At 35.4% G+C, this 25,368-nt stretch overlaps 2 protein-coding genes across 2 annotated transcripts; both read right to left on the minus strand.

The window, feature by feature from the left end:
• Positions 1-929: 929 nt before the first annotated feature.
• On the minus strand, positions 930-4,132 carry LOC132154207 (homeobox protein engrailed-2b-like). The gene is made up of 2 exons (XM_059562792.1): positions 3,325-4,132; positions 930-1,694 (listed from the first exon to the last, which is right to left on the minus strand). The coding sequence occupies exons 1-2, from the start codon at positions 3,782-3,784 to the stop codon at positions 1,378-1,380; spliced, it is 777 nt and encodes a 258-aa protein (XP_059418775.1). The 5' UTR covers positions 3,785-4,132; the 3' UTR covers positions 930-1,377.
• An 18,770-nt stretch (positions 4,133-22,902) lies between these two features.
• LOC132154208 (5-hydroxytryptamine receptor 5A-like) lies at positions 22,903-25,368 on the minus strand. Its single transcript, XM_059562793.1, has 2 exons — positions 24,602-25,368; positions 22,903-23,277 (listed from the first exon to the last, which is right to left on the minus strand). The coding sequence occupies exons 1-2, from the start codon at positions 25,298-25,300 to the stop codon at positions 22,942-22,944; spliced, it is 1,035 nt and encodes a 344-aa protein (XP_059418776.1). The 5' UTR covers positions 25,301-25,368; the 3' UTR covers positions 22,903-22,941.

Here is a 25,368-nt window from a genome sequence, read left to right on the forward strand (position 1 = left end):
GCCTTTTGTTCATTAATGCAATGTGCATCTTACCATTGCCGCCTTTTCAGACATTTCTGACCATATTTTTATAAGCTCTGTAAAGCGGTAGGCTAATACAATAAATCTCATTGCATTCTAGTTTTCTTTCAGAACTGTTACACGAATAATCAAATGATCTCTCTCTCTGTTTAATGTCACACTAAATCCTTTTGAAACCGGTTTGTAAAAAAATAAATAAAATTGTCTGTTTATCTTTCAATGATACCACCGTTTAAATGTCTTACAGTCGCGTCTGGCTAAATTTAATTATAGGCTGTCAGTCTTTTATTGTCTTACAAAACTTGTGGGCAGATCTTGTAGCCAATTATTATTATTATTATTATTATTTCTAAATCTGTGTTTTTCAAAGTTACATTTACAAAACATTTTGACAAGATTTTGGAGGCAGTGGTAGTGATGCTCCTTTTGTTTTTACAATATGTAATTTATTTTTAATAAAAAAAATAAAAAAAGAAGAAATGTGGAAAACATTTAATATATCCCTATAGCCTACTGAAAAAAATTTAAATGGTAATTGTCAAACATCATTTTATGATAGTTTCTTTTTCAGATAAGTAACAATCAACCATTTCACACTTAAAAAAAGATAAAACGAATGTTTCTGTAAAGAAAACAAACAAAAAAAAACCTTCCCGTATGTCCATTTGGAAAAAGATGAGAAAACTTTTATTGTACATTCCCAGCTAAATGTAACGCACAGCAACTCAAGTCAAGTACTTGCATTAGAAGTGTAGTTTTGAAGTTTACTGACTTGTATGCATTCAGATGTCTGATCCATTTCCTGAAAATGTGAAATCTATCCTTGACGGATAGTTTTTAGACCACAGATATTTTAAATACAATATACTGAATTACTGTAAGCATGATATGCAATGTTGTCTTTTTTAAAATACCATGTCTCTGTAACACAAATCAATAAAGTAAAACATTCATAATAAAATTATTAATGGAAATAAAAATCTAAATCAGATAAAACATTTTTACCATTTATTTATTATAAATCACAGTCGCCTGAATGCAGCAGGAAAAAATCTTTGGACTTCAGCATGGATTAAACTTGTGGCTCAACGTCAAGTGTTGATTTAAATCACACCTCATTTTTTAAATAAAGAAGCTTCCTTTTCCTCGCGCACTATTTCTGACGTTTCAGTAAGTGTGCAGCAGTGGTACCAATTGAAAACGTTTTATACCACTATACACAAAGTAAATATGCTATATATACATAATATTGCAGAATCAAATCTCATACATAAAGTTTTCATCAGTTAAATGCTGGTATTTTGTACACTGGCCCTTGTTTAGAATTATTGCATTTCAGATGTCCTGTACTTCACGTTAATCACTGTCTGATTTGTCGTCCTTTGTTGCTGTGGCGTGATTGTATAGTCCCTGTGCCATCAGGTGCAATGCAAGCGAGTTTTTGCTCCCCGACGATTTTTTAATCTTCGCCCGTTTGTTTTGAAACCAGATTTTGATTTGGGACTCGTTGAGGCCGAGTTCCTGGGCCAGAGCTTGTCTCCTCTCCTCCGTCAGGTAACGGTTATTCTGGAACTCGTTCTTGAGTCTCTGGAGTTGCTCCGCTGTGAAGGCTGTTCTCGGACGCTTGTCTTCCTTGGCTGGATTTATCTTCTTTGGTTTGCGGGATCTTGGTCCTGCATTACAGAAATTAACAAGAGGGGATATATTTCGCTCGTTCTGTAAATGCACATTAATGTTGCATCATTATTTTCAATAGTAGGTTGCTTCATAATATCAATATAAAGACAATAGCAACAATAAATAATGCTGTTTCAATAATAGTGTTGTTTATCGATATCAAGGGTTGTTTCAGATCCAATGTTTCAAGGAGTCTGCTCTAGTTTTGAATAAGGAAACATTGTGTAGTGGTTGTGGGGATGGGATGGGGTGGGGGGACTGCCAGAAAGGGAGGGGGTGAAAGGCTTTCCCCTATTTCTGTTACCATAGGAACTACATTTATAAGAGGACGTTTTTTGTAAACTTGCTCTAAGAGTAGCACCTGTCGTTCAACCTGTCTTACCCACTGTATATTTTATTTTTAGTTCGTTCTTAGGCTACTCGATCGAGGGCACCCAAAGGTTCCACGTGGCCTGAACGCTGACAATAGATTGATCGTTAGCCTATGAGATGAGCCCTTGCTCATACCTTTTATCAAGCTTAAGCTATAATATTAATATTTACACCTCAGTGTAAATTGAAAAATCAATCTAACTATTAAACGTAGCCTACCCCCATTATGACAAGGGGTCCACGCCTTTTAAATTAGTCTGACCTTTCCAAATATTCACACCTAGCTATGTAGTATGTTTTGTTGAGTAAAATTGCATATTAGAAAGGGTCTAAAATGTATTCGCCAGATTATTGTAAGATATAATCATACATTTCGATTTGAGAAAAAAACTTGCATTGCCACTTTTTCAGAAGGCCGGATTTGTGCGCAATTTGAACTTCATTTGAAATTAGTTAATTAGAAAAGCTGATTAATATTGCCTAAAACTGTCCGGATTTTATTCCTATGCCGGTATGCTACGTGCAGGAATAACATATTTATTGCAAAAGCAAATTTTGAAGAGATTTGATTAGCATTTAGCTTCTGTGGTGCGTCCAACTCCATTGTCAAAAATATGCTAATTAAATATCAACTCAGCGAAGTAACAATGGCACAAAAACTACCCGTTCCTTTTTTTGAAAATAAAGGCAAAAATGTATCATAATTACCATTCCTAAAGTAAAAAAAATCAGTTCTACCTTTTCTTTAACAACTTAAAAAAAAGCAAAATCAAACGGAAGCAAGAGCCACATTGAACCTTACGAAACTAGGCTAACTAGTTTTTTAGGGTCTTCTAAAATAATATATAATAATAAATAATATTTTATTATGGTATAAATAATAAGAAAAACGACAATAAAATATATTATTATTAATAATAATTATACACATACAGCAGCAGTAGCCTAGATAGCCTATATACTTAAAATGTTTGTAAATATCAGATTTAAATTAATAATAATAATAATAATAAATGATATTTGCAGTTATTCCTTTTAGTTTAAGAGAACAGACTCCATAAAAGAAAATTCCCTGATTCTTGGCGGGCAGTTTCACATTCATGAAGAACATTTGCTTCGTTTTTGTACCGCTTTTCATCGATACAATTTCTGTAGCCTAACAGTGTACTGTTTTCTTTGCTCGCATTCAATTCAAAGTAATAACAGATGATATTTGAGTACATAAATAGAATTGTGAACAGAATAAATTCCTACCTGATGAAGGTCTGTCTGAATATCTTGTGCAATAAACCCAAGCCGGCCAAAGCATCGGCTGGTTCGTCTGCGCGGTGTTACTTTGCGAGCAATCCGAGTCTGAGCTGAAACACTGATCTCCGGTCTCTGCACGGGGTTTCAGAGGTGCGTCTGCGCTAATATCAGTTTTTTTAGACGCGCTCCCTGGAAGAGGGCTCGAGGGTCCTTCCCTTGACACCTGTCCTGATCCGGGAGCCGATGGACAGCGCTTCTCTCTTTCAATTATATGAAATTTGTCGCGCCTGGTTCCTTCTTTCCTGCGACCAAAGTCCGGTCGCAAAATGTTGTCGATGTAAAAGTTGGTGATTCTGTGAGGGAGTAGGTTCCCGGGAGCCAGGAGCAGGGGTAAAATAGCTCTATTGGACCCATCGCCCGAGTCCTGGCGCTCCACATCTCTGTTGCTGTGATCATTTTCTTCCATAGTGAAACTCCAAATGTTCTTGTTAACCCCTTTCTCTCTCGCACAAGCGCGTATGTCTGTGTTCCAGTTTTTGTGGTAAATTTTCCTTATTTCTTAGTCTCACTGCAAAGAGAAATAAACAGGAAAAAGGGACAAATCCTTTTTTCCTGATTCTTCTGTCGGTTAAATTCGACGAAACCGCCTTGTGTGCCTAGAAAGAAAAAACATAGTTTTAGAAATTAATTCCACCGTGTGCCCTTTGCAAACGTCTTTATATCTACTTTGTAAAATGCAGGCGAATTGGATAAATGCATTTTCAAAGCAGTAGACCTGCTCTAGTAAATAAAGAAACGCAAGCTGGCTCTAGAATACTTTCACTACGGATTTTTGTTCTTATTTTTAATACGAGTCCCCCGGGTGACGTCGCAGTCCGGTCTCCTAGACACGTGCCTTTGACCAATAAATGAAGCGAAATTTGATCACATGACCCAGTGACTCTCGAGTAAATGACAGCACCCAACATCGCCTTATTCTCAATACTTAAAGCGATAGTACTCCATAGTGTTCAGTATCCCAGTATTTTGCGTTTTCAAATCACTAACTACTGAAAAGATAAACTAATTATTTGGCCAACACATTTGGTTATATGTCTGTATGTGGAACCGCTGTCTTTTTGAGTAGTCTCGTGAAACTGTCGTTTATAAATCGCACTGGGGGAGGGGTGTGTTCGTTTTTACACGTAACCTAAATCGGTGGTAGCTAGGTCACTGTCACACACTGTCTAAATTCGTAGACTTATTATTCCACAATATCGATTGCTATGCTATTTTTTACGTAGCATATGTCAACAATATGTATAGCTTAAGTCTAGACTTAGTTAGGCTAGTTATCGTATGCAGGCCTAAATACATGTATTTAGGCCTGCATACGATAACTAGCCTAACTAATTAGGCTAAGCACAGCAACTCTCTGTGGAGCGTCACTCAAAACAGCTATTCCTATTTTAATTTCTCATCCGTTTCCATGTCCAGTTTTAAAAAAAATTACATTATGCATTATTACGTTCCTCGTTATCAGTAGCTATAGCCTAAAAAACACCGCCATCATTTGAAATGTTAGAAGGCAACAGTGGTCTTCGGAGCGTAGCCTACATGGTGTCCTGGAGCCTCAAAATGAAACAAACGACCACTTTAGAAGTGAACTTATTGGAAAGTTTCAGTACAGGTTTTTTGGTGCAAATCAGATGGGCTAACTAAAAGGGGACGCATGGCCCATATTGTGGTATTTAGCTCCAGAGTGTTAGCAGAGCTAACGTAGCTTAACTATCAAGCTCACTTTTTCGTCCCTGGAAAATTGTGGACTAATCAAGTCAACTTTTGGTTTTCATTTTCGACTGAACTGAGGGATCGGCTTTATTTAATAACTGTAAGTTTAGATAAATCTATGTCTGCATATCCAAAGTCGTTGTAAGGTAAAACCGTTAAACAAAAAACAGTGTTACCTGTATTTTTTACAGTATAATTCTGGCAACCACAGCTGCCGGTTCTTTACCGTATATTTTACGGAATATTTTTTAGTGTACTGCAGGTACCTGTTAGTGCGCTAGCAAAACATGCCTTTGCTGTAAATGCAGAGCTCTTTCAAAACACTGAGTTTGTTTAAATTACCAATCTCGCCATAGATTCTGTAGCTTACATAATACTTCAATAACCTATACCTATAAAGGCATGTTTGAAAAAAAAAAGTATACAAAAATAATAACCTAATAATAACCACGTTATGTGCGGGAGTCTTCTAAGTGACTTTAAATGAGCTTATTTCGCTGTCTCCAATTCCTGAATACAAGCTAGTTGAATGCCACTTTTTAAATCTTTTTTCAAAATAATTTAAAATTTTGACAAAGGAAGTAGTGTAAAAACCTATTAAAGAAAAACGATAAGAATTAACAGTACACACACACACACACACACACACACACACACACTGTTATACGATGCACAAATGTAGGCCTAATTAAAACATTATTTTTGCACTTTTTCCAGTTTACCGTTTTGTAAATGTGAATTTAGTATTATTTTTATAACATGACATTTAAAGTTATGTTTGTTTTGTTAAGCCTGATAAATTATGAACATTTAAGTCTTGCTTAGAAAGTAAAAGTCTTAATTATAAAGTAATCGAAGTACAAAGGTAAGCCTAAAATGTTTCTAAAAGACAGTGTGCTCACATGTTGCATTTCTCACTTTACCAAACCAGCGATAACAAAGAAACTGAGAAAAAACGACAAAGAAACATAAAACGTGTCATATTGCGGTACAATTTGATGCACCATTTATATCCTAGAGAAATCCGTGAGGATTCACACTCATGAATCACGTTGGCTTCCTTGGTATGCAGTCCGTTACAATGAACCATTTAACAAAACAGAAAACAAAAGCTTGTGCATTTTAATTGCAATGACTCCAGTTCAGCATAAGTCCTTTGCACATACGTACTTTGAATCAATATCATTATCCTTATTTGTATTCATTATAATCTATATTAATAATGGCTCAAATATTAAAACGCAAACAAATAGGACTATGTTAGTTTCTGTGGAGTATTTCTAGTTCTAGCATTCTAGAATTTCTAGATCTTGTAGAATAACAAGTAGTTCAGCACTGATCAGCTTTATTTATTTAGAAAGCAGTCTGTCATGGGTTTCCGAAACTTTTCTAATTTCTGTTTTCTCCATTACAAAGGGTCGTGCGCAGAAGCAAAGAGGGATCTGTGAGTACGTGCAAGAGGTTTTGCCAGCTCACAGATCATAAAGCTCAGATCAGCACAGATGTGACCCAGTCAATGGATGTGATATCGGGCCTAGAACAATGCTGGGGTCACAAGGGATCCCCCAGCTTCCTGTTGCTATTTTGAAAACAAACTGAAGAAACGGGGGGAAAACCTTGAGGGACGATGATAAAGGTTACTGACCATTTCCTGTTTCAGACTGTGGAGCAGTGATGCATATATTCATATCATAATGTTCCGAGCCTATTTCTGTCGATTTAAGTGTTTTGTAAGTTGAGCTTTTTAAATGTTCATCATATATCTTACCAGATAAGATGGCATTATTTGCATATATATATATATATATATATATATATATATATATATATATATATATATATATATATATATATACATATGCAAATCATAAAATCTTAAGGTAACAAAGTAGCTTGTCGGTAAAGATGGTCTTATATCCCAATTTAAGTGGCTCATCAAATTAGTTACAAACTATTGATTGGTAATTTTCATGCATAATTTAGTGTTTTGAAATATTACCGAATCATTGACCTTTGAGGGCGAACGATTAATTAATAGCACATCGAATAAGGAAGGAACTGCCATTCTTAGGATAAGTTTGCATCTATGACAATTCAGCTACCTTCTTTGTAAACGAATAACTTGCAATGCTTTGTACACTCACATTAAAGAACATATCATAAATGAAAGCCTTCAGTTAGCTGGCCAACTTCCGCGGGATGGAGCGAGAGGGGACAGCTGTTACGCTCCCTTAGATATAGGCTAAAGCGCCTTGTCTCTGCAACAGGTGTATATCGGATGCTGTTCATTCAGTTCTCCAAATCTCACTTTACATCACTGTACCACTGTCTCGGACAGTTCTCAATATGCTGATTTAGGCTTTTTTCGTGTGTGTGTAGCAAAGAAATTGTATTCTATGTCAAATTTCTATCGAATAATCGTTGTTTATCTATACTATTTATAATGTTCCCTCTTCCTTAAATGGCCTTAAGGCCCGAACATCTGCATGCCTTGAAATATACCAAGATCTTTCAATTTTTTGACCACGATTTCAGGTTAACCGAAATTGTTGGGCCATTTGCAATAGACATGACAATGAATCTCATCCACGTTCCACCACGTTCTGTGTTTGTTGCAAAACACTTTTTTTTTCTTGTACTTTGCCTAAGCCGCAAATCAGATTAATGAAAATACACTGCATATCTTGCTAATTGTTCATCACACATAGTTTAAGAGGTCAGTTTAAATGGTTGCCAATCATTTTTTTATGTTATATCATATCTTATGACATTAGGTGCATGTTAAGAGAACGAGGCTGAAGAAGAAAAAAAACTTAGTGTAACTTGCGCTAGTTTTTCCTTATTTATCAGCAGCATCCATAAATTGTAATAATCTGATTGCACAAAAGTGGGGCTACAATGTAATGTTTACACTATAACATGTATTTTCTACACTAGGCCTATGTGTGTGTGTGTGTGTGTATACACATTTTACATTTTCCATGTCCTCATATTAGTTTTTCCTAAGCTTAATGTCTTTCCTATCCCGCTGATTTTATGAAAACACCAACCCGATCTCACGGCAATTCGTACATATTTTACGAGGTGGCTTATTCGTACGAATTCGTACGACCACGCTTTTTTGCCAAATCGTACGTACCAAAAATACTTTTAAAGGTCTGTCGAATAAAAAAACAGGTCCATCTAAAATAATTTATAGTTTTTTTTCTTTCCACTTTAGGCCATTATCCGTGACAGTATCGCTCTTGGTTTCCTCTTCAGAATTTTTTCGATAAAAAAAAAAAAGAAAATGTGTGCGTATTTGGAGAAATAAAGAGCACGGCGGAGAGAAAGGGGAGCGTGAAAAGAGCGTAAGAGTAAAACTGGGCGCCCCGAGATCCTTTCTCATTGTTTTGTAACAGTTTGTCATTGTGAATCTGAGGTCAGGCATAACCGACTGCTGCACAATAGCGTCAACGCTTTGTGAGCACATAAAATAGAAAGTTCCAGCCAGAAAGCTGTGTTTTTGTTACGTTCTCTATTAGGCAAGTTTAAAGTCATAAAAATATGTGACACATACATGAAGCTCTATTATTACAAACGTCACTATTCGTCTTGCAGTCATTTGATCTCATGAAAGCCACTGCTCATGATTACCAAGCGTGATAGATAGGCCATGCATCTTATGCTATATAGACTCTTACTGCAGCTCGGACATCTATATTAATGTATTTCAGATCAATATTCAGAAAAGCTCACAAGGAGAGGAAATGCTCTCTCTTTTTCACCACCCTCGTTCGTTTTGTTCTGTATAGACTATAATAATGACTGACCCAGATGCTAATAATATCGGTGAAAGGACTCAGCGAGTCTCAATGGGGAGGAAATGACATGGTCATGTCATTCATACAACATCACACCAGTGCCATTCTATGACACGAAGCCTCTGACAAACCTTTCGATTTCATCTAAGAGACCACCAGAACAAACCGACTGGGCTTCAAAAGTTCGTAAGTTCTTCTTATTTTATTACATTTTTTCATGTGTTTAATTGTTTAGCTGTTAAAGCAAAAAGTTTTCTTTTTTAAAAACTAAAATATTAATGTGTTTACGTCCATTACAGTAAGATAAACTAATTTAATTAAGAATAGGTCATGTCTTAAAGTTCAGTGTACTTGAACTGTAGATTACATTATTCATGATGTCATTGTGAAGATATGTATTTCCCACTGAGAGAACTTTGACGTAATAATTCAATTGCTGTTAACATTAACAAAGCAAAATTACATTAATGCAAATTTAAAAAGCACCACATTTAAAATGTACCAGGTATTCCATTTTTGTGACATAAATTTACAGTGTTAAACTCTTGATGAAAGTTTATTGCTTTCTGATGGTGGTTAATCTCTAGCTGTTTTGCTCGTTGTTGAACCCACATAGGCCTACTGTAATCATTATATCGAATGTAAATATAGGCTAGGCTTATAAAATTTGTGCCATAAAAAGAAAAACAAGAGTTAAATAATAACATTCACCTAATTTACCTGAGCGCATGGGATGTCATGCAAAGTTTGGCAGTGTCAGAATGTCATTTGGGACGAGCCTTTATTTGGATGTTGCACTGTGACATCACAAACCATTCAAGTAGTAGTCTAACATGTCTCGGTAAAAAAAAAAAAGCTGGAGAAGCTCTATTTTGCCATTATGTTCTGAAATGTAAAAAAAAAATAACTTTGACAGATAAACCATATCTGCTGTGCTGTAAAAGAGCCTTGTGCCACGAGTGAAGGGCTGAGCTGAGGCTCTAAAACACAGCAGTTACGCAATTCAGGACAGAAAAAGTAGTCAGGATAATATTATTAATGTTCTATTTAGCCTCAATACTGCGTTAATACAATGTCTTAGTCGTGTTTATTTTAGTATTTTTGATGCAGAATGTTTAATTAATAAATAGCCTAAATCAATAAAACCATTGGGCATCTCTTGGGAATGATTAGGGCCTTTTGAAGCACAATGCACTCGGCAAAACAAAAAGCGACCAATAACACCGATAATATATATATATATATATATATATATATATATAATTTAATTCGGCGAGTTTAATAATAACTTCTGGTCTGCTCTTTAAATAATTCCTCAAAGACATGAAGCCAGCCAGTCTCCAGCGTGCTAGAATTACAAGGTAGCCTATAATAAACATTTTCATCTCCTTCACGATTAATCTTTATTTAAAATTTATCAAATTTGTCGATATCACCAAACCTCATTACACCTAATGTTTAAAGTGTATGCAGAACGGTGTCACTTGTAATAGCATATGCATTTAAATTGGATATTAAACTTGCGCATGAAATTAAACCTATCACTCAGATGTAAAATAACCTTGTAAAACAATAGTAATAAAATGTATTTTCGCAAAAGTTTCACATCACTGATTTTTTTTGCATCCAAAAGAAGACAGCTACATATATCTTATGTTTGTTTTTATCATGGGAATTCATAAAAAAATTACCTTGGTAGATGTATTTAAACATTTCAACCCAGAACTATTTTATACCTACCATATGTTCTCATATGGCATCAGACTGTTCTAGTTGCAAATTTTATTTGTAATTCTCAGCTAGGCAAAACAAAATCCTCTACAAAATGATCCCTTCTGTTCTTCCAACATTTTTTATATTTCAGTAGGTATGCTACTCCACATTTTCTTTCATTTTACTGAATGTTTATAAATTGTAACTTTTGACATAAACTTAGTTTCAGAAGAGAATGGATTCGAAAGTTTGCTTTGCAACCTAATTAGCGTGATTAGACACCGTAACTTCAGTGACTTGAGCATGTTATTTGGCAGCTGCAGGAAAACGCTTCAGCGGTGCGTCGGCTTCAGTTCCCTTTGTTTTTAACTGACATTATGCATTTAGGGATGCAGCCATGTTCACTGTTGGTTCACGACCATATGGGTCGATGTTCTCATCTGTAAACCCCCAACTCTAAAATTATGCTGTGTTCTGAATCGTGGCTGTTTTTGCCGTCCAGATAAAAAAAGAAAGAAATTGCACTAATAAGCAATTAATGTAAATGCTCTGCCTGTTATACTCGTGAAATGATAAAGTCAGACTCATTTCTATGAATTTCATCTATTAGATTTATGATGTCAAAACATCTCGCACAATTGGAGAAAATGTTGCTTCATTAGTTCTGATGTGTGTTTGGGTCGTAAGAACTGTTCAACACTAGAACGTTTTGAAAATTTGAATTAAGTAACATTTTAACTTGGACTGTTTTAAAATAATCACACAAAGACATTCGAATTCTTCTTTCTCGCGTGAGATCGGTGACCTCAGTTGTGTGTAGCTACAGCAGCTATATTTACTTTGCTTTATCAATTTTGGAATGACACTGAAATTCAGCCGTGTACAAAGAAAATGAGACCTTTTCACTGTACTTTCGTTAGTGCCACTCTCTCAAGGCTCGACTGTGAGTTAGGGAGAGGTACACTGAGGGACAGGGATGGATCCTACTTATTAAAGGCTCAGCGGAGCTGAACGCGCTCTTTAGATTGCTCTCGTATGAGACGCAAGGTCCTTAAGCTCTTTAAGAACCCTCTCAATTGAGGATTTGGGTAATGGGCCTCTGCAAATGTTTTACTGACAAAAAAAGACCAAACGTTGGCCGCTGTTCTTTTTATTTAAGTGTAGAAAGAGTTGTTGCATTGTTTAACATTGTTTTGTTGCATTGTTTTTCAAACGTGTTAAGACAAATGATTTTTTTGGCAAATTAATTTTTACAAGTACAAATATTCCATAGCCTCTCAATTAATATGAACTAATTAAAGCTAATAATAAGCTTATTTCTTTTAAAATAGTTTTAGATTGATTTAAAGCTTTTGGTTTGAATTGTTTTTCAAATTAAGACAATTTAGTCCAGATGTTCTCTAACAATGACTTATTTTCTGTGATGCTTTTCCAAAATAATCCTAATTTTGACACTCAGCAGGACATTGTGATTTTTTTACCTTGACTGTACATGGAGTAATTTTTGTAGGTCAAAACCAGACCTTGCACTGGGTATGATAATCTCACTCATTAACTTGAAGTATGTTGTTCTAGGGATGACTGGCCTAATTAAAAAAGGTTGCCCCGTTTTTTCATTTAACTCTACTTATTAGCTCCCAATGTAAGTACTACTGTAAATCAACCCAAGGGGCATTTTTGTTAAAGGCACTGTTGAGAAAAAAGTCTGTTCCAGCAGGTCACTATTTGGTTTTCAATTAATGTCATATTATTAAAGTATAATAGTCCTAATGATATGATCTCAATTTCTTTGGGGAGCAATCCCTTAATTAAATTTTCAAAAACCATTGAACCCGAAGACCATGTATATTATGTTTAAATGATTATTTATTTTTTTTAAAGAAAAAGATAAAGTTTTCATCAGAAAAACAACTAATAAGAAAAGAGAGAAAAAGAGAGACTTGTGTGTCATCACAGCTTTATTATATTATATTATATTATATTATATTATATTATATTATATTATATTATATTATATTATATTATATTATATTATATTATATTATATTATATTATATTATATTATATTATATTATATTATATTATATTATATTATATTATATTATATTATATTATATTATATTATATTATATTATATTATATTATGGTAGAACTCTTTTTCATTTGGCCCCACAGAGACACAATCCCAAATCTGCACACATGCACAAATGGTGACACCCCTGCACTCCTGGTGGGGTGTCTGTCTCTGTGATCTTTTATATACCCTGCAGTGACTCAAGCACCCCTACCAGACATCGCCCCCACTGAGCCCCTCCTGGCTCTAACCCCACTTAATTACCAGATTTGGCTACAGACACCCGTACTGTACCCCAGATTCCCTGCATCAAACACCATTGTTCCCTAAGTCTTTGGGTTCAACAATAGATCTATCAAGACTTGGAGGGGATCAAAAGTTCAGAGATGTCTTCTGATGTATGTCATGTACGACAGGATATCCATTCATGTGTCCATTGACACACTAATGCCACTGTACTGATGCTGTGTGCAGGAGGTGAACAGCAGGAGGACAGAAAGTATGGTGCATTTCTGTTTTAGCATTATTTAATGTGCAACACCTTTTCTTATGTTTAATGTTGTTTCGTGTAACTATTGATTCTAATTTCCCAATAATGCCAACTATGATGAGGTCAAACTTATGGAATACCTTGTTGGGGTATTTAGAAGTTTAACACTGCACATGAGAATAAAAGAGGATGGGGAAGTCCTCATCAGAGGTTGCTAACAGGCTCATCATCTCTTCTAAGGCTGATGTAGCAGAGGTAGTACACTGCTCGAGATGTGCGATCTGTTAAGCTTGCAGCTTTTCTTAAAAAGCTATTCAGAAAATCTGGCTGAGCTCCCAGAAGTCTCTGAGCGAAAGGTTAACTGTCAGTATCCCAGCAGGCAGGAATGGCCACCTCTCAGGAGGGACTTGCCCAGGAGGAGAGGAGAGGGCCATTTGCTTTTGAGATTGACAGTGTGCAAATAGATAGAACAGTGTCTGGGCTGTGAGGGGTGGGACAGGGGAGATGGGAGAGATGCAGGCGATGGTGTTTTACAGCAATGATATTCAGGCACACATGTCATTTCCATAGCGCCACAGTTTCTGAATAAAATCTATTCAAATTTATTGACAAGCATGATGTTTTCACAATGAAATGCACAGATGTAAATGTTTCACAAAATATTATGTCGGCACTACAGAAAAAAAAGCACTGTGTTTATATAGCAAAAATGTATACGGCATTTGCAAGATAAAAAAAAGTAAATTAAAAAGAATAGTAAGTAATGGAGTAAGTTAAACAAAATCCTTTTGGACTTTGAATGTGTATAAAATTAGAATTCTCTAAAATGTATTTTTTTTTTTTACATTTCTTTTTGAGGTCAAATAGCTTTCACATCTGTAAATGGTAAATCACAGGCACACACTTGCACATTTGAACCACAGGTTGAACACATTTGAACATCGCATGATATTTTCATCAGTTTTTAATCAAAGTCAATTTGATGTAATTGTTGTTGGTCAAATCTCTTGATACACCATTTGTTTTTATTGCTCTGTGTCTAGTTATTCATAGTAATATTACATGAATGCCAAGAAATGAATATTTGATGCATAAATGTATATATATATATATATTGTGATTATCCCATTAATAATGTATTTGATGTGATGTGTACTATATTATATTATATAATAATTATATAATACTATATAATTATTAAAATATTTACATATTTCAGTAACAAAGCCACTGTATAGAGCAAGTGTAGTGCATTCAAATTCTGAATGTCTTCATTGAACATTGAAGATATTGAATTAACATCTTCTGCTGTACTAAGCCAAAACAGATCAACTCTGTTATGTAAAGTGTGAACAAATGTAAGCAAATGGCTTTTTTTCTAATTTGTGCTGATAGAGGCTCTGGAGCTAGATTTTATTTCCCAAGGATCCCGTTTTAGTCGAATATGACTGGCCGTTTCATGATATAAAATGAACGATTCTGAATCTTTCTCAAGATGTTTGCCTATAAATTATTGAAAACCTTTACACCAATTGTAGCATGCAGCATATAGTCCAGAAATCAAAGCTTGTGCACAGATGTGATGGCTACACCTGAAAAAGTGAGTGGGAAATGTGACCACATGGGTAAAAGTCAGGTCAAGGGATTCTCTCAGGTCATAAGGTCCCATTGCTGCACTGAATCTAGCCATCAATTAAATGATCTAATTTTGCTTCCGATTGGCTGCGTTCCAGAGTTTGTCAAGGTCTTTTAATGTTGACGAATTTGACCATGTGATGTGTAACCATACTATACCCTGAGATATCTTTATATATATATATATATATATATCTTTAGATCCACAGAGATAAAAACATAAAAATATACCTCTATGCTCTTAGAAAAAAAGCCTGAAAGCTGTCACTGGAATTGATCCCATTTACGAATTTATCCATATAGGGTGCATATTAGTACCTTGAAGGTACATATTGGTACCTTAATACATATTAATACTACTTTTTGAAAGGGTACTGGCCGAGTCACAGCTTTTGTGCTTTTCTTTCCTGAGTGTACCAGAATATTAATGCCATTTCATGGTAAATATATGTGCATTTACAACATGACCTTATAAGCATGTTTGATTTAATGGAGGGAATGTCTGTTTGTTGCTTTGCTGTCTAGTCTGCCCTCACCAGGACAAAAAAAGAGACAACAGGTGATAACTACATGGGAAGGAAACTCATCCACATCACAGCATAGAGGCATCAGGCAGATTTACAATTACACAATTAAATGACATAATGTGCTGGTATATTCAACATATCACCACAAATATTTTAGATGTTTGTTATAAGAATATATAATGGTTTAAACATGTACAATAACATAACTTTTTTATTATTATTTTTTGAAAAGCCTATGATAGTTTGTTCAATGACATGTTCCTTTAATGACAGCTTGCCCCACTAATACTGAACAAAACTGTTTTCACAAGTGGTTTTCATTGGCAATATCAATGGAAACTTTTTGGAGTTATAACTGAAAGACTTGTAAACTGACTTTCTGTATTTCAGTAAAAATGTGACAACTAGTCATCAGTCTTTCTGGTCACAAAGACAATCATACACTATTGTAATTATGATAACTGTAATAAATAATTGCTGCCCTTTATTAAATATTGTGACACATTAGTAAAAAAGAAAGTATGCTGCGTAGTGCACATATCTATATCTTCAGCTTGCTAGCAGTGTTTTAGCTATACGTGCCTTCGCTTTATATAATAATGTATGATGAATCGTTCATACTGACTCATATTTGTTGTGCTGTTTTTATTCTTGACCGAGAGAGAAAATGTTATCCTCAGGTAATGTATTTCCATGTTTGTACACCAGGGGGCAGGTTTGCATAACACAGCAGCCAAACAACGTTGTAAAGAATGCCTGGCAACTAAAAACATAACAGTCCAAAATACAAAATTGAATATAATTATGTCTTTGAATTGCACATTCACGGTCATGTTCCAGTCATAGTTCTGGTAGACAATCTGTACATGTTGTAATAATATGGGTACAACATAGGGAATCAATTTTGTGATTGTCACACAATTATGCATTAACTTATTAAAGTTCTGTAGAGTAGTTAATTCAGTCAAGTGACAGTTGAGCAATAGATGGGAGTCAAACATTAATCAATTACATTGTTCTTGTATGAAATTTAAAACTTAGAGAATCTTTCTCATTAATCAAGCTATATAATAACAAAAAAGATTGTGAAATAATTCTTGGCTAATAATTGAAAAACTAATTGCTTGATATCTGCAGGGAAATAACACTTTGCAATATATTAATGAAATTGAGCAAACTTTTTCTGATTCCTCTTGACCGGAATGCTGTTTGGAAATGCACATTTTAATCTGCACCGTTTATTTTGTGATAGTTTCTTTCTGATAGTTTCCATCTCATATATGTAATTGAGAAAATGAGGAAATCTGGAAATATGTCTCCGTTTGGATCTATCTGTGCATCAGTTGTTTTTTTCTTATGCCATTTTAATACACTGACCCTGCCAAATCAGAATAAAATTGAACTGTAGTTCAAGGGCAGAAAGTTTCTAACAGACAAACACAGCTGATGCAGTTGTCACTATTGGGAATATGAATCCAAATCAGATCCAGATCAACCATAACCCACTGAGTTCTGTGTCAGAAACAAAATGATTCATGAGTTCATTCTGTCTCCTAAAATGATCTCTCAACAGCTATTTACTATTGCTTTTTTTATTGCAGAAAATTCATTTCTGCATAACTTTTTTTATTGTAATTATTTGTTTGTGAGTATCCTTCCTGTAGTCCTCGTCCTCTGCAGCCTGTCTTGTCGTGAAACTATAAAGAATATCTTATGACTGACCTTTTTATTGAATAGCTTTCTAAAGCAATAAACCACAGCTATGGTCTGCTTCAATATTTTTACTTACTGCAGTCAATTTATTATGTACAGTATTAATGCAAATCACAGAAAATCTGTGCAAGACCTGAATTTATTGACTTTTAAAGGTTATAGATCCCATTAAAAAACCTTCAGCCAAAAAGCGGTGACCCATAAACTCTAGTGAATGAATATCAGAAGTGATATTTCAACAAAAAGGATCTGATTCCTTGCTGCTATCTCATCATTCAATGAAATATGGTTTACATATGTTGGAGCAGATTTCGTTTCCCTGGTTACCATCCACAAAGGCATTTTCTTTCACCTCTTTGTGTTGTCTCTTTATTTCTAAAGGTTGAAGAGTATGAACATTATAAAAGTTAATTTCTGATTTCCATGAGTCCCGTCCAGCCCACTGATCTGAAATCACGATAGAGCTCTGAATAAGATATTAAAATGGTGTGTTCTGTCACTCTTCTTAAAGACAAATGTTTTAGGTGCATCTGTCCTTGGTAAAGCAACAGGAATTCGACAATAAATATTATCCCACACCCTCGGGTCCAAAAATAGATCTCTATTACAGTTCATTTCATTCTCATCTGCTTGTGTTTTTCCCGCGGGTAAAAAGTAATGAGAGCTTTCGAATATTTGATCCAGACACTGAAAACTAATAAAAAAATAATTCTTTCCCCTATGATCTCGTGTTTGGTCATTACCATAATTTATTACAGGATGTATTGTTTTGTGTGGGTGTTTGCAATAGAAAAGTGGATCATGTATCTTTTGATTTCCAGATGTTTAGCTCTCTCTTTCTATCTGCTAAAGAGGAAGATGCCTTTAGGCAGGTGTCACATCCATTATTCAAAAATGTCTTACCTGACACTTCACTTCAATTAGTCCTGAAAATTTCTCTCTTTTTTTTTGTGTTGCTGTGTGTTGAGAACGCAAAAGCACTCTACTGAGCTCCATTTGCAGCCAGCTGATCCTTTGGTCTGTCAATCTCTTGTCTGTGTGTTCATGGCTTTTAAAACGTGTTTAAGTGACATCTTAATATGAATCCACACAGCCTTAAGTCTAAAGCATCTTCAATGAAAGTGAATAAGAGCACAGTATTATATTTTGAATAGAGCTGAATCCTTTCAACGGCTGAATTATTTTTTTAAGGCCTAAGCAATAAATCTAAAGCTCTTCATCTGTTCTTCAGTATTTCTTGAAGATCGCTTCTATTGATATTGCTATTTCCTCTCCAAATGACAAACACTTCACAAGTGTCATACGCAGATGGAAGTGAATGAAAATCTAGGCACTTTAAAGAAGTCAACTAGGCCAGTGTAAATTCCACTGACATTATAGTGCTGTTGATCTATCATGTACATTTCCAGAAGCAGAGATGACTTCAGTCAAAGTGTAAATTACACAGATGGAAAAGTTCTGGCTTGGTCATCAGCATGTTCTTTAAAATCTGCCACTATGAGAATCAAATCTTATGTAAATAAATGACAGTTCATAGTTCATCAGTGGAGCTTTGATTACATCATTCCCATGTTCACTCTACTCAAAAGAGCGACATTAGATTGAACTTTTTTTTAAACAAGCTGTATCTTTTCAGGTTAACAAACAATGACAACACAAACCATCTGTGTCTACATAAGTCTACAGTCTGAGCATCGCAGGAACAACTGACCAATCCACACTGAACAACAAGGTTAATGTGTATAAAAAGGCAGCCTACACAAAACTTTTGTAAATAAAAATGTGCACAAATCTTAAAACAGAGCTTTATGAGAAAGCCTAAGTCATCGTTACCAAAGGGATAATGTTACTGCATGTTAATTGGGTTTTCTCTCATAGGAGACAATATCCCATGTAACTTTCCTGTATGTCACTGTAAATAAAGAAAGACACTATACTCAGATCTCAAAAGTCTTAAACTATGCTGCCCCTAGTCTCAGCCTCAGACTATGCAAGACTATATGCTGCCCCTAAATTCTTATGATATGTTGTTGTTATGTTGAGTGTATATTTGACATTGACATATTAAAATATTTAACATTAAAACCGTTCTTCTTCTTTAACTTTCTTATATTCTATACGTATTTCTTCAGACATATATATATATATATATATATATATATATATATATATATATATGCACTTTAAAAAATTTGGGGTCGCTCAGCATTGCTCCAGTATAAAGTGTCACATGATCCTTCAGAAACGTACACTTTTTTTAGGATTCTTTGATGACTGGACAGTTCAAAAGAACAGCATTTATTTGAAACATTTTTGAAATAGACAATACCTCCTGAGACCCAGAAAAAAAGGTTTTGGGATTTTTTTTTTTTTATGTCTACATTGTTTGGAGCATAAAAAAAAAATGTGTATATATATATATATATATATATATATTCTGTGTCCTTTGTAGAGGACGCCAGGACCAAGTTATTAATAAATAAATAAATAGACATGAAAAGGCAAAAAACAATGATTTATTTCATTGATTTATATGACACCAATCCGTTTTTAGATTTCAGGCTATTTTTAGCCAAATTTTTTAAAAAGATGATTCTCAACTATGTAATGAAAGATATAACAGAATGGTTTGATTTACTATGTACTTTATGCAATATATGTATAAAATGTACATAAATTGTATTCCTATTCTATACAATCTGTCTATACAGTACATCACATATAATTTGCATATGAATGTGTTATTGGGGCAAACCATAATGAAAAAAAGGGGAGCAATAACCTGGCAACATTTTTATAAGAATATCTCATATTTCATTGGAATATTCATCTATAGTATATTGTTGTGTCTCTCCAAAATGGCTGATTAACACAATGTTTGTCTTGCAAAAAAAATACAAATTATTACAGGGGGTATTCCAATTTTAAACCCTATAACATTTTTCTGAGATGCTTATTTGCGACAAACTTGAAAATGAGCCAGATTTAAGTAATCCTTGCAAAACATTATAATATTTCCCTAAGAGTGCCAGATTTGATCATTCTTTCAATATCAGTCATATTTAAAGACCAAGGAGAGGGAATGTTTATGATCAAACCTCCAAACATTTGACATCTCTAAAGCCCTGAATGTGTTCTGTACAGAAACTGTGGCATGCAGAGTCTCAAAGAAATTCACTAAAAAAAAAAAAAGAGAAAAAAAGACAACAACATAAATAAAAATGCACAAGTGGGTATTTGGACAAGAGGACAGGCAGCTGGATGGTGCAAAAGACCAATCAGAATTTAATATTTCATTCCAAATTTAAAAATGTAAAAAAAAATGTAAAAAACAGTAACAGTATAAACATGATGGCTCGGTATGTACCTCGGTTTTGACGTCATGGTTCGGTATAGTTTTGGTACAACAGGGGCAAAAACTAAACATAAAATTGCTCTTTTTTATAAAACAGTGGTTTACTGAACTAATTGCTCTTTCCTTAAATAAATTCAATTATAATGAAAATAACCTCAGCTTATGCTCTAAACTATAGGGAGCCCTTTTACAGTAATATAAAATTACAACTAACAACAGAGGCCAAACTTAAATTGAATAACTATTTATTTTTAAATATAGTAATCAACACCCAACATAAAAAAAAAACAATTGTGAGCAAACATGTAAATTGCACATAATGCGATTTTTAAATTATAAAATTTATATTTGTTGTTGAAATATATATGCATTTACACAGTGGCTGTCATAACTTGTTTCATATAACACATTAAATAATTAAGACATCACTAACAGGTAAAGTAAAATATAATAAGTAGTTTAATATTTAGCAAAATGCTCTTCTCTAGACTTCATTTCTCTAGTGAACCAACGAGCTGTGGACACTGAAACACTGACTGAGTGATTACATGGGGCATGAGATGTTCATATATATATATATATATATATATATATATATATATATATATATATATATATATATATATATATATATATATATACAGTACAGACCAAAAGTTTGGACACACCTTCTCATTCAAAGAGTTTTCTTTATTTTCATGACTATGAAAATTGTAGATTCACACTGAAGGCATCAAAACTATGAATTAACACGTGGAATTATATACATAACAAAAAAGTGTGAAACAACTGAAAATATGTCATATTCTAGGTTCTTCAAAGTAGCCACCTTTTGCTTTGATTACTGCTTTGCACACTCTTGGCATTCTCTTGATGAGCTTTAAGAGGTAGTCACCTGAAATGGTCTTCCAACAGTCTTGAAGGAGTTCCCCGAGAGATGCTTAGCACTTGTTGGCCCTTTTGCCTTCTGTCTGCGGTCCAGCTCACCCCTAAACCATCTCGATTGGGTTCAGGTCCGGTGACTGTGGAGGCCAGGTCATCTGGCGCAGCACCCCACCACTCTCCTTCTTGGTCAAATAGCCCTTACACAGCCTGGAGGTGTGTTTGGGGTCATTGTCCTGTTGAAAAATAAATGATGGTCCAACTAAACGCAAACCGGATGGAATAGCATGCCGCTGCAAGATGCTGTGGTAGCCATGCTGGTTCAGTATGCCTTCAATTTTGAATAAATCCCCAACGGTGTCACCAGCAAAGCACCCCCACACCATCACACCTCCTCCTCCATGCTTCACGGTGCGAACCAGGCATGTAGAGTCCATCCGTTCACCTTTTCTGCGTCGCACAAAGACACGGTGGTTGGAACCAAAGATCTCAAATTTGGACTCATCAGACCAAAGCACAGATTTCCACTGGTCTAATGTCCATTCCTTTTGTTCTTTAGCCAAAACAAGTCTCTTCTGCTTGTTGGCTTTCTTTAGCAGTGGTTTCCTAGCAGATATTCTACCATGAAGGCCTGATTCACACGGTCTCCTCTTAAGTTGTTCTAGAGATGTGTCTGCTGCTAGAACTCCATGTGCCATTGACCTGGTCTCTAATCTGAGCTGCTGTTAACCTGCGATTTCTGAGGCTGGTGACTCGGATGAACTTATCCTCCGCAGCAGAGGTGACTCTTGGTCTTCCTTTCCTGGGGCGGTCTGCATGTGAGCCAGTTTCTTTGTAGCGCTTGATGGTTTTTGTGACTGCACTTGGGGACACGTTCAAAGTTTCCCAATTTTTCAGACTGACTGACCTTCATTTCATAAAGTAATGATAGCCACTCGTTTTCCTGTACTTAGCTGCTTTTTTCTTGCCATAATACAAATTCTAAATGTTTATTCAGTAGGACTATCAGCTGTGTATCCACCTGACTGCTGCACAACACAACTGATGGTCCCAACCCCATTTATAAGGCAAGAAATCACACTTATTAAACCTGACAGGGCACACCTGTGAAGTGAAGAACATTTCAGGTGACTACCTCTTGAAGCTCATCAAGAGAATGCCAAGAGTGTGCAAAGCAGTAATCAAAGCAAAAGATGGCTACTTTGAAGAACCTACAATATGACATATTTTCAGTTGTTTCACACTTTTTTGTTATGTATATAATTCCACATGTGTTAATTCATAGTTTTGATGCCTTCAGTGTTACTCTACAATTTTCATAGTCATGAAAATTAAGAAAACTCTTTGAATGAGAAGGTGTGTCCAAACTTTTGGTCTGTACTGTATATATATATGAATGAATCTCACATGCCTTATATATACTGATACAAACTGACTGCCAAAAGCCAGATATTGTCTGTATTCATTTAATGCAAGGGATAGTCTGACATTTTGGCTGAGTGTTCTTCACGGTTGTCACTGGGTCAAATTATGACTTTGCCTGACAGTAAAAGCCCGGACATCGTTCCCTCAATATTTGATCGCTGATGCTTTGTGAATTTCCCAATCTTAAGGGTGTCTTAAACCGGCATTTGTGGCAAGGCCAAGATTTCTGATATCTCTCAGCACTGTCGGGAGAAGAGATTTCTGAAAGCGTTATTATAGTTCTTGTTGAAGGCTGTGTAAATGAGCGGGTTGAAGAAGGAGTTGGAGTAACCCAGCCAGAGGAAGATACTCTTCCATATTGGTGGAATGTGGCAGGAGCACAGCGGCGTGATGAGCTCGGTGAGGAAGAAAGGGATCCAGCACAGGACAAACACTCCGATGAGGATGCCCACCATCAGAGCTGCTCGCTTCTCTTTCTGCTCTCGCCACGTCTCACTGTCGGTCTGGAATGTCACTGTGGCATGGCGTACCGTGAACACCATCTGAGGCTGTTGTCTAGAGGCCTCTTTCACCTGAGGGAACAGATGCGTCTTGAGCATTACTGCTGTGAGTGGATCAGTCAGGAGCATACAGTAGATTGAGGTCAAATACCACAGTATTTAGTTTTAAAATTAGAACACATAAAGATAGTGTACATCCCTACAGGGTGTAATAATATTCATATTTTCCAATAAAATGATCTATTTATACAATATTCCATATATTCCTCATAAATTATATGTAAGCCTCAGCAATGTATACCATTTAAAGGTTTGGGCTCACTAAACTTAGTGTTTTAGAATGAAGTCTTTTATTCTCATTAAGGCTGCATTTATTTAATTAAAAATACAGTGATATTGTGAAATATTTTAAAAATGTAAAATAACTGTTTTCTATTGTAATATATTTTAACAAGTAATTTATTCATGTGATGACAAAGCTGAATTTACAAAAGCCATGAATGTCAGATGATTCCTCAAAATAAGTTTAAAATGCTGATTTGGTGTTCAAGAAATATGTGTTATAAATATCAATACAGATAATAATTACAGCTTATTTGTGGAAACCGTGATCTTTTTTTTCAGGATTATTGGATGTATAGAAAGCTCAAAAGAGCCGTATTTATTTAAAATAGAAATCTTTATAGAAAATTTAAAATTTCTTGATCAATTTAATGCAACCTGAATACAAGAATTATTTTACTTAATACTAAAAAGAAATATTTTGAATGGTGGTGTATGTATAATCAAATTCTTTAATGATTTCATTACACTGAGAATATAGATGAAAATAAATGAAAATAAAAAGCAAAATCTACTGAATCCAACAGAGAGATTTCGACCCTGCACATGCATGTAGTTTTTTTCCAGTCATTCTTTCTAGGGTTAAGATATCATAGCATAAAAATGCATAGAACTTCTGCAGTGTTGGAATGGCCATGAAAATAGCCATTTGAGAATAAGCTTTTAAACCATTAATGTTCCTGTGTCAAACTTTTGACAATCCCTCCTGAACCCACTGAAGTAGAACAGGATGGTAATAGAATGGAAAATAATGTAAAACTTATCTAAGGAAGGTGTCAGGAATACTATTCACTAAAGTGCTGTAACATGCTCAGAGATTATGCCATCATGTTGTTCAAGGTAACAGAGCAACAAAATTGGACATTCAAGTTCAGTTGGCTATTGAACTGCCGTATACTAACATTCTGTAAAATAATGACAGGTTATATATTTACAGTCTGATGTAAAACAATAGATTTCATTCAGCAGTCTTAGGAAAGAAACTCTCTCCGCAGTACATTATTATAATGCCAACCTAAGAAGTTGCTGAAAAAAAGCAACATATCATCTGTACCTCATGAACCTCTGCAACTGGAGTGATGGTGTTGGTCCTCTTTGATCCAATTCGGAACTTAGCAGCTTTGTATATCTTCCAGTAGACAAACAGCACAACACAAAGAGGCAGATAGAAGGCTCCAAATGTGGAAAAGATGGTGTAAGACGGCTCCTGGCTCACCTGGCACTCCATGTCCTCCTCTGAATACGTCTCACCCCAGCCAAACAGAGGGGAGAGGGAAATAACAGACGAGAGCAGCCAGGTCAAGCCAATCATCACATTGGAGATCTTCTTTCGGGTCTTCAGCGTGTACTCCAGGTGGCGTGTTATGGACCAGTAACGGTCGAGGGCTATTGCTGTCACGTTCCAAATGCTGGCAGTACAGCACAGGACGTCAAAGGATATCCAGACTTGGCATAGAACTCGGCCCAACTTCCATCGACGACCGTTCAGCTCATGGACCAGACTGAGAGGCATCACCAAAGCAGCCACCATAACATCAGATATAGCCATGGAGGCCACCAGATTGTGGGGCACACGGTGGAATGTTCTGACTCTGAGAATTGTGACTAGGACGAGCATGTTCCAGAAAAATGTAGCCACCAAAAGCATGGCCAGCAGGGTAAACGTCAAGACGCTGAACACTGTCTGTGGTCTGAAGACATTTCCATATTCTGAGCTTTGATTAAAGGAGCTGTTCTGGCTGCCATCAGCCATGTTATTGAGTGCTCTTTTGTCTGCTTTACACCACTTACAAAAAAACAAGAAAGATCTTCACTGGACTG

Source organism: Carassius carassius, chromosome 12 (assembly GCF_963082965.1).
Source record: "Carassius carassius chromosome 12, fCarCar2.1, whole genome shotgun sequence".
NCBI lineage: Eukaryota > Metazoa > Chordata > Actinopteri > Cypriniformes > Cyprinidae > Carassius > Carassius carassius.